The 14,913-nt window shown below is 34.1% G+C and overlaps 2 protein-coding genes across 2 annotated transcripts; one reads left to right on the forward strand and one right to left on the reverse strand.

The window, feature by feature from the left end:
• Positions 1–345: 345 nt before the first annotated feature.
• LOTGIDRAFT_158326 (hypothetical protein) lies at positions 346–2,471 on the reverse strand (the record flags this gene model as incomplete). The annotated part of the gene is made up of 4 exons (XM_009051039.1): positions 346–450; positions 813–941; positions 1,751–1,896; positions 2,408–2,471. 4 exons carry the CDS (start codon positions 2,469–2,471, stop codon positions 346–348), a joined length of 444 nt encoding a protein of 147 aa, XP_009049287.1.
• Positions 2,472–2,837: 366 nt separating this feature from the next.
• LOTGIDRAFT_213295 (hypothetical protein) lies at positions 2,838–12,820 on the forward strand (the record flags this gene model as incomplete). Its single annotated transcript, XM_009051040.1, has 17 exons — positions 2,838–2,927; positions 3,525–3,636; positions 4,312–4,476; positions 5,083–5,227; positions 5,503–5,587; positions 5,916–6,021; positions 6,517–6,656; positions 6,823–7,020; positions 7,352–7,526; positions 8,347–8,442; positions 8,965–8,973; positions 9,986–10,142; positions 10,568–10,748; positions 11,011–11,121; positions 11,624–11,749; positions 12,177–12,299; positions 12,680–12,820. The coding sequence occupies exons 1-17, from the start codon at positions 2,922–2,924 to the stop codon at positions 12,818–12,820; spliced, it is 2,076 nt and encodes a 691-aa protein (XP_009049288.1). The 5' UTR covers positions 2,838–2,921.
• Positions 12,821–14,913: the final 2,093 nt, after the last annotated feature.

Raw genomic sequence — 14,913 nt, forward strand, 5'->3', positions numbered from 1 at the left:
TTAATCGGTTTTTCTAATGAATTATCATGTATTCTTAATCATATCATTATGTTCTTATTGCATATAATTAAGAGTTTTAACCAATCATAAACGTCCATGAATGTACAGTCTGGATAAACAAAAAAGACTTTTTGACCTTTCTTGATCGGTCACCCATGGGAATTCTGCTGGGAATTCTCTTCTAATTTAGCTAATTATGAATTAATTATGGACATGTGAGACAAACCTGTATTTTTCCAAGTCATTAGAACACCTCTACTTTCTATTCATATGTATTAGCATTAGCAGAGGACTGCATTATATGTTGATGGTACTTAGAGCAATGTTTTCTTTTAGAATGTATTTTTAGTCAGTCTTTGATAAAAACTTACATTTAACAGTTGGAGATAATCCAGAATATAGTAGAATAGGACCTGGGCTCTCTTCGTGGTTTCCAGACGCATAGAATCCCTACAATTTACATAATGAAAATATTTAGTTTGAATATTCAGTTTGTAAATTGCTACAAGTAGTAGTGCTCTGGTATCATGAATGAGATAAAACATGCTTGTCACCAAACAGGGTCTTTCGAGAGGGTAATATAGCTATATGTGGTTGAGGGAGACGGGAGAAACATGTCGAAACGTTGCATACATTTTTAACCAGTCATTGTTCCCGTTAGTTGTTATAATGTAAACAGAATGCTTTCTTTTTTCTTTATAAATTAGGTGTACTGTCACTGTTTTGCTCATGTCTTCCCTTTTCGGATGGTAACCAAATTAGACAATACAGAAAACACGGCCTCTGTGACTAGGGTGGATGATTATACTTACCAGGATATTGCCCACGGCTCTGTCAGTCTCTGTATGTATCACATAGTACATATTATTACGATAGTCGAACGTTAGTCCACTGTATCCATTCCTCTTTGCTTCTTTAATAGTTCCTTCTAAATTAGAACTCTACAAAGAAAGGTTTGCATTGCTTATTCACTATAATATCTGAGTTGTGACATAAACCAATAACGCCGGGGAATGGAAGGGGGGAGGGGGTCTCAGTGAGTTAGACAATTCCTTTCTAACCAGTGCAGTGACGCAGGTTAGGGGCACTGGCATGGAAAAGGGACCACTTGAAAAACAATAAACGCAGATCACATGCTACATACAGACTGTGGAAGTTTGAAAGCGAAAGAAAAAAAGTTGGCTTATATGCCACGGTGATATGGCAAAATGTCCCATTGCAAACCCAAAAAGCTTCGTACAAGATGTCAAGAGAAGTATTGACACTATGACAGGCTCAACTACCAATATATATATATCGTTGTCATAGAACTATAGGGCCATAACTGACTTTTTTCTTGAAATTTACTTTTTAGGATGAAGGCAAAACCTCACGCCAGAAAGATCATATCTACAAAATAGACCCTTTGTTATCAATGAATAGGTGACCTTTTAATATATTTATAATATTTGTAAATCTATTAAAGGTAGGGGGTTCAAAATGAGTGTAAACTTGTACTTTAAAAGCATCTATATTGAAACACCGGTTTTTGGTGATCTTATAGTTTTATGACATCGATATATAAATGAGTGAAAAATCATTAACTACAGACTAAAAACCTTTAAATAGTCCGTTAACAGGCATTAAGTTGACATACAGAGGGTCTGAAGGAAAGCATGTGTTAAATAGGGGATTTCCCAGGCGGTCTCAACTCAACCCATTTGGGCCCACTGATCCAGTTGAGCAACAGCATAATGTATTAATAACTTACATAGATCTCTCCCTTGATATCATTGCTAAATTTCTTGTAGAGAACAGACGGGGTAACTCGCTGTAGTCGAATAGATACAGTGTCTTTCTTAGTTTCTACTGTAGCTATAGCTGGACCCACTGTTCTTCCATCATATGATAGGCAGCCTATAACAGAATAATTAAAAACACTTATTCTACATGCGTAGCCTAGTACAAACATTTCAAATTGGTATAATTACCCATCGGATCGAAGCAATCAATCCTCAATATCTATCACAATAACAAACTAATACGAATTTATAACTTATATTGCAATAGCCACTATTCTTGTATCGCCGAGTGCAACGAATTGATTGGATTATACGCAGGGGAATACAGCCCATCATAGCCTTCGACAGAAAAAGTTGTATCGTAACCATAATGGCATTTAGTTCACAGACTTTGCGTCTCTGATTGGTTGTATTTTCAAGGGTACAATCCAATCAAACCTCCGCATTAGCAAACTTCTGAGATATAAGAAAGGTTGCTATTGCAGTCAATGTATAAGTACGAAGTTCGTCTTTGCTTGAGGATGAATGCCTATAGGCTAACGAAGAATTTTACCCTTGCAGATACCAGAAGATCCTTAAAAGAGCCAAACTGCTGCACCCACAGACGCAAAAAGAAAGGAACTCACCGAAATCACTGAATACATACAATAAGCAAATCACCAAATATTGAAGATGAAATGATGTAGCCATATTGAAAAATTTCAACCCATTTTTAAACAGGGCGAGTAGGAAATGACTACTTAATGTCATTGACTGTGGTGTCTTCAGACTTTATTTTAGGATAGATTCATTCATCCATTCATCCATTCATTCATCCATACGGAAGATTCATTCATTCATTCATATAGGCTGATTAATTCATCCATTCATAAGGCAGATTTATTCATTCATTCATTTTAAGGGAAAAAACATATCCAAATATTACGCTCATTACAAATCTTATGTAGAAGTTACTTGTAGTCTGAAATCTTAATAACTCTGTATCCAGTATTTAGACACTATTAAATATTTTCAACCAATCAGAATTCTTAAAACTATTCAGTCCCAGACAGAAAATACCTAATGAATGAAAATGTTTTGATTTGTAAAATTTTTGTTTTCTTTTAAATTTTGACTTGTTTTTCATCGTTCTAAAGCAGAATGCCGGTCAGTGATTAATATTTATTCATTATGTGTTTGTTGAAAATTGTAATATGTTACAAAGTTGAAAATATCCCCAGATTTTCACGATTTCTTTCCAAATGGTAACCATCAACAAGATTAATTGTTTACATTTTTGACAGATCAACTTGATGCAGCCAATCTCCGTTTCCTGAAATTTTACTGTTCAGCTTTCTAAATAATATGATAGCCTTAGGTGTAGCTCATGATTTGAACTCAGATTCGAATCTGCTGAATTCCTACAGAAGCTTTCAATCATATTGTAGGCCTATATCTATGACCAGGCCCTATGATGATAATAAAAGTTGCCCTGGCCCTGTGATTGATGGTATTTGTGAATCTATGGAAGATATGCATGCCAATTTTATAATTTGATCTGTTAACAATTAATTTTCTACCTTTGTCCAGTGCCTAGTTTGTACAAAGAAAAAAATAACTCAGTATCCCAATTATGGATATTTTATTTATTCCCTCCCAAACCCATGACCAGTTAAAGGGAGAGAATAAATATGATGATGAATTCTATTATTTTTCTACTGTTTAGACTCTTGAATTGGTTTATTTCACTATTTTATATTCTAGGAGTCTGGTGGAAAGAGCCTACGAGACGTGGACAATGTTCGAGTGGCTGTTCGATGTCGACCATTGAACGAAAAAGAGAAAGAAAATAGTTGTGTGAATGTAGTAAAAGTGGGTAGAATTCAGTAAAATATATATCATTGATTGTTGCAAATATGTTTCTGATGTTACCTTTTTCTGACTGAGGTCAAATTGCATAGCAGACGAGACGCAATTTTCCTGATCTGATTTCGGATCAAAATGGTATAATTTTAGGCCTATTCTTACAAATGTGAAATATCAGTATTGGGTTTTGATTGGTAATTATAATAATTGGTTTGTTAAATTGTTTATTAACTGCTGATCTCTGTTAATTTAATTGAATGATCACTCACAACCGATGCCATGTTTAAAGATATTTATTAAAACAAAACCCACAATAAAATAAATAATAAAATAACATCTTTATTTCAATAATTTGTGTTGAAGACATAACTCAAGGTTGTTGTTGAGTTAACTCAAGGTTGTTGACGAGATAACTAAAGGTTGTTGACGAGATAACTCAAGGTTGTAGACAAGTTTACTCTAGTTTGTTGACGAGTTGACATGTAGACAAGTTGACTGAACACCAAAAGATAGTGATGACAATGTCTCAAATTCCAGATCCTTAAATAACCCTTGCATGTTGAAAATTGAAAAATTGGCTCTGCCTTGACAAAATTTCCCTGATTACACACTGCACTGAATGACATTTCCTGGCATTAGCTCAATCTGGAATGAAAAATTCAGCCTTAATTCTTTTTTCAGGTTGATTCTGTTCAAGGAACATTCACAGTTGAAAATCGGAATGCTGCTCAAGGTGAACCACCTAAAACATTTACGTTTGATATTGTGTTTGGACCTGACTGTAAACAAGTTGATGTATATAATGTTATAGCTAGACCTGTTGTAGATTGTGTTCTCGAAGGTTTTAATGGTATGTGTGTTATATATATTTATTCATATTAGACCCAAATATCATCTTGTTTCGGCCTTATTTATATTAGTATGGGTATTACTTAAATAAAATTAAGTGGCCTTATTACTTTGTGTTGGCCTTATTATCCCCAAATACGAAACTATTGTTTTATTGCTGATGTAATTATTATGTATGCTAGCTCTGTATTAATATTTTTTTTCACTTCCTGTTCTGCAACCACGTTTTAATTTTATAAAATGTGTTATTATAAACCCCCTAATAGCACAATATGTGTCTATATTAGTAAAGTAAAGTTAGCCCTAAAAACTTAAAATTAAGTACTTTACCTTAAATTTTATTTCATAACACCTTCAGATCTTGCATAAGCAGTATGTACACCTTACTTTTTTTTATCCATTTTACTTTGAACTTTCGGAGCATGGCACAGACAGGTATAATTCTGGATACATATGGATTATTTCTGATTTAATACCTTAGCTAAAACATTCCCTTTTCTGAGACTAAGGTTCGATTAGTCAAATGAATGGTGAATCTGTCCCTTTAACACCATTTAATTCAAAAGTGGGATACAGACTGAAGACTATTTATTTTGATATGTTTCAGGAACGATATTTGCCTATGGCCAGACGGGAACTGGTAAAACATTCACCATGGAAGGTGTTCGTACTATACCAGAATTACGGGGCATTATTCCGAATTCTTTCGCTCATATATTCGGAGCCATAGCAAAATGTGAAGGAGACATAAAGTGAGTGTGAATTTTTGAGTTGTTTATAGTGGCACAGTTTTTCTTCAGGAAAAGTAACATCAAAAGACATGAGTACGGTAGTTTCTTTCAGGAGCATATCTAGAAAAGGGAGGGGGCCAAAAATGAGATGTGTCACTACAAGGTAATGACTGAAGCCCTTCGAGGTTGGGGCTGCCAGAGACAAAAAATACTATGGCAATGACCAAGTACATCATCTGTATTTAATAATAATGAAGGTTGTCTGAAGGGTAAACATGTTATTTTTATTTTGTAAGGTTTTTAGTACGAGTGTCATATCTAGAGATATACAATGAAGAAGTACGAGATTTACTGGGTAAAGATCAGACACAAAGGCTAGAGGTCAGTAGTTTCATTTTATTGTCTTTTTGGATATGTAATGAAAGAAAGTAAGGTTCACAGTTAAGCATCCTTTTTACCGACTGCATTTGATCTTTCATTAGTACCCATTTACAGCTGGGTCGACTTGAATTATGAGTGTAGATGGCTAATTCAAGGTCACCAGGCTTTCACACGTTGATCAAGAAAAGAACCCACTGCCACCATTGTTCAATGTAACTTCGAAAGAACTATCGACTGTGTTTTATATAACCACAATTAATTTGATTAATTTGTATTATAGGTTAAAGAATCACCTGATGTTCAAGTCTTTGTTTATTTTATTTTGTAGGTTAAAGAAAGACCTGATGTAGGAGTCTATGTAAAAGATTTATCCAAGTTTGTAGTTTATAACGCTGATGATATGGATAGAATAATGACCATCGGAAACAAGAATCGTAAGTTATTAATTTTTTTTACAGAACAGTTTAAAACTTCTCTTAAAAGTCTAAAATATTACTTCAACAAATCGTATACTGAGCTATAATACACTTGATCTCATCCTTATCCTCTATTTGGGAGCTTCAGTGGCTAAGTGAGTTAGCCGTTTGCTCGCTAACCTGAAGGTCCAGGGATCAATCCCGGCATAGGTCGAGATGATACCTTCGGATTATTCAACCTGGTTTCCCTCTTTCAATGATGCAGGTACGAGAGCTGACATGGATGGGACAATAAACCGAGGCCCTGTGTGCTACAGGCTGTGCACGTTAAAGATCCCTCGACAGTTGGAAATTGAAAAAGAGCAGACTAAAGCCGCTGTCCTGACAAAATTTCTCTCATTGTACCCTGTATAGCGTCTTTCGTCTTCATAACCCAACATGGTGCAGAAAAGTAGGATGTAAAACTCTGTTCATTTCATTCACTGTATTGAATGATATAAATTGTTCTTCCAGGTCATGTTGGAGCCACCAATATGAATCAGACGAGTTCCCGATCCCATGCTATATTTACTGTAACTATAGAATGTAGTGAGAAAGGTATAGATGGAGAACAACATTTCCGTGTTGGTAAACTACATCTAGTAGATTTAGCTGTAAGTATGACTTAGTCTAGGGGTTTTAACAAGGGAGTTTATTACCCTTGAAATTTTTAGGGATGAATGACGCTCGTGGTAATCTAGCATAAATTTTTTGACAATTATAATTTTAGCTGTTCTATTTAATTAATAATTCAAAAGTGAAATTCCTTTTTTTTCTCAGGGATCAGAGAGACAGGCTAAAACAGGAGCATCTGGTATGAGGTTGAAAGAAGCTACGAAGATTAATCTGTCTCTGTCAACTCTGGGCAATGTTATCTCAGCTCTGGTGGACGGGAAGAGCAGCCATATTCCCTACCGTAATTCTAAACTAACACGTCTGCTTCAAGATTCATTGGGAGGAAATTCTAAGACTGTTATGGTGAGTAAAACAGAGTATTAAAAATCAAGAAATCTGTTAGATGTCTGATCTAGAAATTTCTAGGAGCTAAGAAAATTTAATGAGTTTGTCAAATTACCAAGATACAGGGCAAAACAGTTTCGGGGCGAACTTTATGCATTCTAAATGGGACAGTATTATAATTTTCCTTATGTTTGATCAAATCCGACAAAAATTTTCCCTCAAACTATTAAACATTGGCACACGAGCTGCAAATTTTTAGTAGGGAAGGGCTTAAAATATATAAAAAAACAATGTTTGAAATGAAATTTCTCCAACCCTGCTCACAAACATATATATTGTTTGTTTACAGATAGCTAATATTGGCCCGGCTGATTATAACTATGATGAATCTATTAGTACCCTACGTTACGCTAACAGAGCTAAAAGTATCAAGAATAAAGCTAAGATAAACGAGGACCCTAAAGATGCTCTGTTACGTCTTTATCAGAAGGAGATTGAAGATTTAAAGAAACAGCTAGAAGATGGTAAGTCATCAGGTTAGGTCAAAAGGTTATTAGGATGAATATGAAAGAGGACCATTGTTAGACACTAACTGTAGTGGCTAGATTTAAAAAAAAGCTAAGAAAAAACGGAACAAATGTTTCATAATCTATGTCACATTGGAGTGCATATCATAATGTGTATATTTCTATAGCACTAAACCCCACACAAAAGGGTGCTTATAGCGCAAACAAAAAAGGTATAAAGACAAGAGTCGAATAAAACAGTTTTCACTTTGTTCTTGAACATTTTGTGTGTTGGCAAGGATTTTAAACTTTCTGAAGACACAAGGAGGTTATTCCAAACGTTGGTTGCGGTCAATGAAAAAGCACGGAAACCATACGTTTTCATGCTATAGTTTGGCACTTGTAGTAGATTTTTTCGCTAGATCTCAGATTTTGTGTAGGAACTTTCTTTGCAATAAGATCAATCAGGTAATCGGCTCTATTGCTTATCAGGCTAATGAAATTAACAATGAAGGAAATTTTGCCAGCAGAATTATCCAAATCTCTTTCTTCACTGTATTCATGACCTAATTTTCTAGCATATTTTATTGATTACACACATATTCAGATACAGTAACAAGACAAATATCGTTCCTGAAACCAAAATCATTTGACAGACAACAGTTAAAAATGAACTCATCAGTATATACGTATCATTAGTATAAGCTGATATCCATTGCATATCCATATCCAAATTTGCAGAATTTGATCGGTGATATGGGACTTGTAAAGAGATTTGTCAACCATTGTGATTTTGAAGAAGTTTGATAATAGATTAAGGGGTGTTGTGTTATTCTAGGTGTGTCTGGAAGCGAGGATGAAGATGATGATGATGAAAGTGAAGAAGAAGTTATTGGAGCAGACGGGGTTGTCCGAAAGAAAAAACGCCGACGTAGTAAGTTTTATTACTCAACATTTATCAGATCAACGAAAAAATACATTGCTTTATTTATTTATTATTGTCCTTTCCAACGACCAGATGTCTTCTTTAAGATATCAGCTGCTCTGACCTGAAGCCATAACAGAGTGAAATCCAGCAGAAAAATCTGAATGTAGCATTTTGGTCTATGCCAGAATAAAACACTACTCAAGATACATAATCTAGCTCGAATTGTTCTGTTTCAATAATCATTTATTCGATTTCAAATTCAAGTGAACTGTTTTTGTAAATTGATGGAATTGTTCTCAGATAGTCTTAAATATCTTGGCAAGACTAAAAAGGCTCATTTTTCAATATTCGCAAGAAACTTATATTTGAAATTTGAAAGAGACTTCTTTTTTTAAATTTCTCCAATTTACTCAGTTTCCTTCTTATTGTAATCTCTATAATCCTTTCCTAGATAGAAACACAATTCTTATTTCATTCCTTTCTTTTTAAATCTTCATTCATCCATAACCTCTTATTCTGTGATTCCAGATACAAGTGGTAAGTCAAGTCTGTTTTGAGATTGGATTGACGCTTGTGACGATTGTAGTGAATGCTTGACCTTTGTTTTGTGTGTGCACTACCTGCTTTTAGCTTAAAGGAATTGTAAAGAGGATTTCTAGATTTTGTCTGCTTATCGGGGACACTGATAGCATTAATTTGCACCATTCCAATTTTCAGACATCTGTGGTTCCTGCAATTCCACTAAAACGAAGTGTTTTAAGATGTTGCAAAATTTGCTTGTATCGCATACAAAATTTAGAAAACCTCTTTACAATCCCTTTAATGCCTTTTTGCACCCTTCAACATCTGTGTGACTCCTCTAGTCAAATGCACCCTCACAATAGATGTACCCTTTTTAGGGAACCCTCTTGTTGAATGCACCATCTGTGTGAACCCTCTAGTTGAATGCACCCTTAGTGTGACCCCTATTTTTTGTGACCCCTCTAGTTAAATACACCCTTCTGTTAGCCTTTTAGTCAAATGCACCAAATGCAACCTTTTGTAGGAACCTTTTAGTTGAATGCACCCTTTTGTCAACCCATTGTGTTTGCTGCTAAATTATAACACATTTTGGTTTGAATTTGACAGAAATAAAGCACTCACTTTTAAAAACAGCTCTAATAGATTTCTACATTTGTTAGATTAAAAGTATAGTTTTCCCTACTTTATAAATGTGAAATATACATTTTTTTGTGAATTTTTCTACAGCACTAAATTTCTCTTATTATATACCACTACTTGTTCTGAAGAATTCTAAATCTTTTAAGATGATGCCAAACTTATTTCTTATTCAATAGCAGGCCGTTTTTTGCTTTCTAAAGCCCTGAAAAATTACCTGTGTGAATTTAATATTATGTTGGATTTTCGTGCTATCAGATCTTAGACATAAAAAAAATGTTCTTCCTTCTTAAACCTATTAAATAAGACTTGAGCTTGGCATCGCATATGATAAATATTTCTTTAGTAAGTAGACTGTGTATCCTACTAAATAAATCATGATATTTCGTAGGCCATAAGAAAATCTCTAAAGAAAAAATGGCTGAAATACAAGCGAAGATTGAGGCAGACAGACGGTTGCTAGCGGAAACTAAAGATATGGCTGATGAAGAAAGAAATCGTATCAAATTCGATTTAGAAGAAAAAGAAGAGGAACTCAAACAATATCAGTGAGATAAAGATTAATTAGATATTGTCAATATCTTGATATGTGTAGGGCAGGGGCTACCTGGGGGTACTTTTGAAATTTTTGAGACGTAATGAAACGCTTAACGAGTCTAGGATAAAATATTTGACAATCATAATTGAAGTTGTACTATTCAGTCAAGCAATATCCTTTGACATAAAAGACTTCAGGGAAAAACCCAAGAGAAAATCATGAAATAATAAGGATTTTTTTTGGGGGGGGAAGGATTTTTTTTTTGTAATAGAAAGGAAAAAGTTGAAAATCCCCAGTGTAGAAGGTAACTCATTGATTTTGTGAGGCAACCAATTTATATGGTCCTTTTTTGAGCACCTGTCATCACCATAGTTTAACTCTGATATCATACCCAAGTTCTCCAATGGACATCTGATATTTTCTTTATTTAACAAGGGAGGAACAGAATCAGCTAGAACAGCAGCTAGCCACTATTGAGAAACGTATTATAGTGGGCGGAGTCAATCTGCTGGAGAAGGCGGAGGAACAGGAAAGGTTATTGGAGGAATCAGCCAAGGAACTTGATGAACAACGTGCTAAAGAGGAAGAATTACGGAAAGCTTTGCAGGACAAAGAGGTAGGTTTAATGATAAGTAACAAGAAGTGACTAAGGTACCACCACAAGGTTAATATATATATTTATATATTATTAGAGATTAGGGTGGTTGACAAGAAATCTGTTATTATTGACAAGCAACTAATCTACAGAAGGCACTGGCAGAGGGTTATTAATGAAGTAATTCAATGCAATAGTGTGTGTTTTAGTGATTCTCATGTTCCATACTGAAATTGCAGAAGAACAATTTTAGTTAAATGTTCTGTTTGTATTCTAATTTTAGCAAGAGAGACTGGATATTGAAGAACAATATTCCAATCTACAGGAAGAAATTACTGGAAAAACTAAAAAGCTAAAGAAAGTCTGGACAATGTTGATGCAAGCCAAATCAGAGGTAAATATTCTAAATTATATTTAATGTACTGGCAGTTAAAATAAAAACGAAATTTGTCTTTTAGATCCAATAAAACTTGTGCTAATAGCTAGACCAAAACATGCACTGACAATTATCATGTTTCAAACATTTCTTTTAATGATACAAAATAAACAATACATACTATCCAGACTTATATTCGTAACACCATTCCAAAGATTATTAATAGTTTTTGTATGTGTTTGCATGAAAACAAGGTATCGAAAGTGAAAGTAGGGATTGGATACCAGGCATTGTAGTATGGAGTAAAAAATGCTGCAAATGATTCTTTGAATAGACAGAGACAATGTTTGCCAGTTGGATAGTTTTATTTTTCATAACCTTCACATTGTCCCCAAAGAAAAGTGAAAATGTTTCTACGTGATTGGCCCTGCGGTTGAAATCCTTTGCACTACCCCAAAAGAACAGCTTTATGTTTTGTTTTCACAGGATGACCAAACGAGGATTTTTTTCTATTTTCTAGATAGCTGACCTCCAACAAGAACATCAGAGAGAAATGGAAGGGTTGTTAGAAAATGTCCGACAGTTGAGTCGAGAATTAAAATTACAGATGTTGATCATCGATTCTTTTATACCACGTGAATATCAGGTAGGATCCCCTTACAGAATTACACACATAGTTCTTAATCTTTGAATTTTCAGTCTGTTTCTATGATTGGTTACCTCCCACCATAATCAAAGTGAAAGAGGACAATTCTTTAACTATGTTGCAAGGGGCTGACATGGAAAAAATGTCTGGTTATTTTGATGGGATAATAAACCAAGACCTTGTGTTCTACAGGCTGTGCATGTTAAAGTTTCTCTCAAAAGTTGAAAATCGAAAAAAGAACCGGCTATGTCCGCTGTCCTGACAAAAATTTCCCCCACTGTAAACTGCATGGTGTGTTCATGAGCCCAAGTGAAAAACGAATTATAGCCATGTTTATAAGAACACAAAATCAAAAGTGAAACATGAATTATAGCCATGTTTTTGTAGTACAGTACAGCACATGATATTTTTGAAATTATTATTATAGGAAATGATAGAGCAGCATGTCAACTGGAATGAAGAAATCGGTGAATGGCAATTACGATGTGTAGCTTACACTGGTAATAACATGAGAAAACAGACCCCACAACCAGAGAAAACTAGACAAAAGGTAGGACCATATTTTTATAGTCAAACTTTCTATATCTAGGAATAGCATAGAGTTTTTAACAAGTTTAGAAAGAAGGAGAAAAAGAAAAAAAGCACTGAATGCTCATAGAGTAAAGATTTCTGTGGTTAAACCAGACGATTTTCTTTCCACAAAAGTTTAACATTTCTTTGACAACGATGGCGAAGGCTCACTAACAGTGATACATTCAATAACCCTCAAGCGTAAGACGTGTTTGTAAAACTTTTGGCAGACCAATAAGGTGGGGAAAAGTTGAATGTAAATCTCCATTTCATTAGACCAATAAAGTGCAAAACAATTGATTAGGCAATTAAAGTATGTACAACTTATTTCAACTAATTATATTCTATGATTTATAACAGGGAGCAGATGCTGTTGATTTATCCACAGTGTATTTAGCCTATACAGCTGAAGGGGCTGCAGAATCCAAAAAATCTAAAAATAACAAATCTAAATCAGGTCGGCCTAGAACAGCCCAGAGACCCAAAACCTCCAAAAAGTGAGTAACAGTTTCTTTCTTAATGATATACACCTACACCATCAATACTTATACTTACTCAAGCCAACTTAATCAAGACAAACCATGCCATGTATTCTCTAAACAGTGTTAGAACACTAGTATATAGTGCAATGATCAATTCGAGAATATGCAACAAGGGTCTACCACTGAGAAATATGTTTTCTGATGTCATTTTAGTGGTATCTAACAGTGGCTCCCCCCTCCTCCATAAAGACCCAGAAATATGCACCCTGAAACCCCATAGAATGGATTCAGAAAATATTTTCCGGTAGCCCACCCCAATCCAAAGTTGTAATGCTATTTCCTTCTAGGTAACTCCCCCCTCCCACCTCTCAATGTATAGAAGATAAGAAGGTCTGTTAGTGTTGATATTTATTTCAGGAAGAGAAAGGACAATGATTTAGATAATTTACTTCACTGACTGTTAACAGCTGCCCTGGGATTATTCCTTATTAAAACTGTAGCTGTATGTGAGGTTCTACAGGATCAAGTCTTAAATAACTTTCACTGATAGATCACTTTAAAGGTATACTACCTCTTAGGATGACCAAAAAAATGTAAATTCTCAAACTTGGTTAAAATGAGTGGTGTTCATCAGTGGTGTCATAACTATACAAAAGAATTCCTCTATTCAATAAATCCATAAAACTAAGTAATTATTCATTAAACAAAATCATTAAACTAAGTAATTATTCATTAAACTAAGTAATTATTCATTAAACTAAGTAATTTTAAGCATGTTTCAATAATGGATATATCGTATTATATATAGAGATTCTATTCTTTAGTGCTAGCACCTGGTAAGTCCATCTATTGAATATATACACTTGTTGACCAAGTTTGACCAATTTTATGTCCATTATAAGAGGTAGTATTTTTTTAAACTTTGTAGCTTTCTTATATTTGTAATAAAGTGATTGTACGATCTTAATTTGTCAGTATAATTCATCTTGAGCTTCTCGTGATTATAAATTTCAAGCTGGTCTTTATTATCTATGTGTAAAAGCCTCAGTTATTTTTTATGAAATCTGAAAAAAATGCTGGTGTTCAGAAGCATTACGATAATCGTAGACATTTAGGACTATGAACGCTGGTTGGTTGATATTATTGCAGTGATAATATTAGCCAATCAGATTTCTAGATATTAACTTCAAGTATCAATGTTATCGCATTAATAATTTAACCAATCAAATTTCAAGACGTAAACTAATGAAAATCTTGACTAACTTTCAGACAACTGTCACCAGTGTTTTTTTTAGGTTTATTTTTATTTTTATCATGACAGTGGAATAAGATTCAGGACAGCAGGAAAGTATGTGATATTTTTATTGAAAGGGAACAAAGTATATGTGAGATATTTTGAATTTATTTGTACAATTATTTAAATTTAATATTTACGGAATGAATTAATTGATGAAAGGGGTACAAATCTAAATGTTTGCTTTACCAGTTGATAGAGCTCAATTTCAGTTATCTGTGCAGTAGTCTAAATATCTACTTTACTAGCTAATAGAGCTCAATTTCAGCTATCTGTACAGTAGTCTAAATATCTACTTCACAAGCTGATAGAGCTCAATTTCAGCTATCTGTACAGTAGTCTAAATATTTACTTTACCAGCTGATAGAGGTGAATGTCAGCTGTCTGTACAGTAGTCTAAATATTCACTATATCAGCTGATAGAGCTCAATATCCGCTATCGGTATAGTTGTCTAGATAGAGCTGAGATTAAGTTACCATCTAAATATTTACTTTAACAGCTGAGATTAAGTCTGTCTCCCTTTAATTGTAAAACAAACAATTAGATGACATTATCCCTTGTAGATTTTCAGACAGTTTGTATATTTTGATCAGAATTTTCTGTGTTTACCCTGACTTATCTCTGTTTTGATCCCACTTTTTCACATAAAACCAGTGATTGTTGTAAAGGAATTTTACAGTTTTTTATATGTATCACTGACACTTGCTTTTCACCTTTGAGATAGTTATATCTATTTAAACAATTACAATTTCTTGATGAAGGTTCCAGCATTTACGGAGCACATTATACATATGTGACGTCACTAAACACACGATCA

The sequence above is a fragment of the Lottia gigantea genome, assembly GCF_000327385.1.
Source record: "Lottia gigantea unplaced genomic scaffold LOTGIsca_16, whole genome shotgun sequence".
In the NCBI taxonomy this organism is placed as follows: domain Eukaryota; kingdom Metazoa; phylum Mollusca; class Gastropoda; family Lottiidae; genus Lottia; species Lottia gigantea.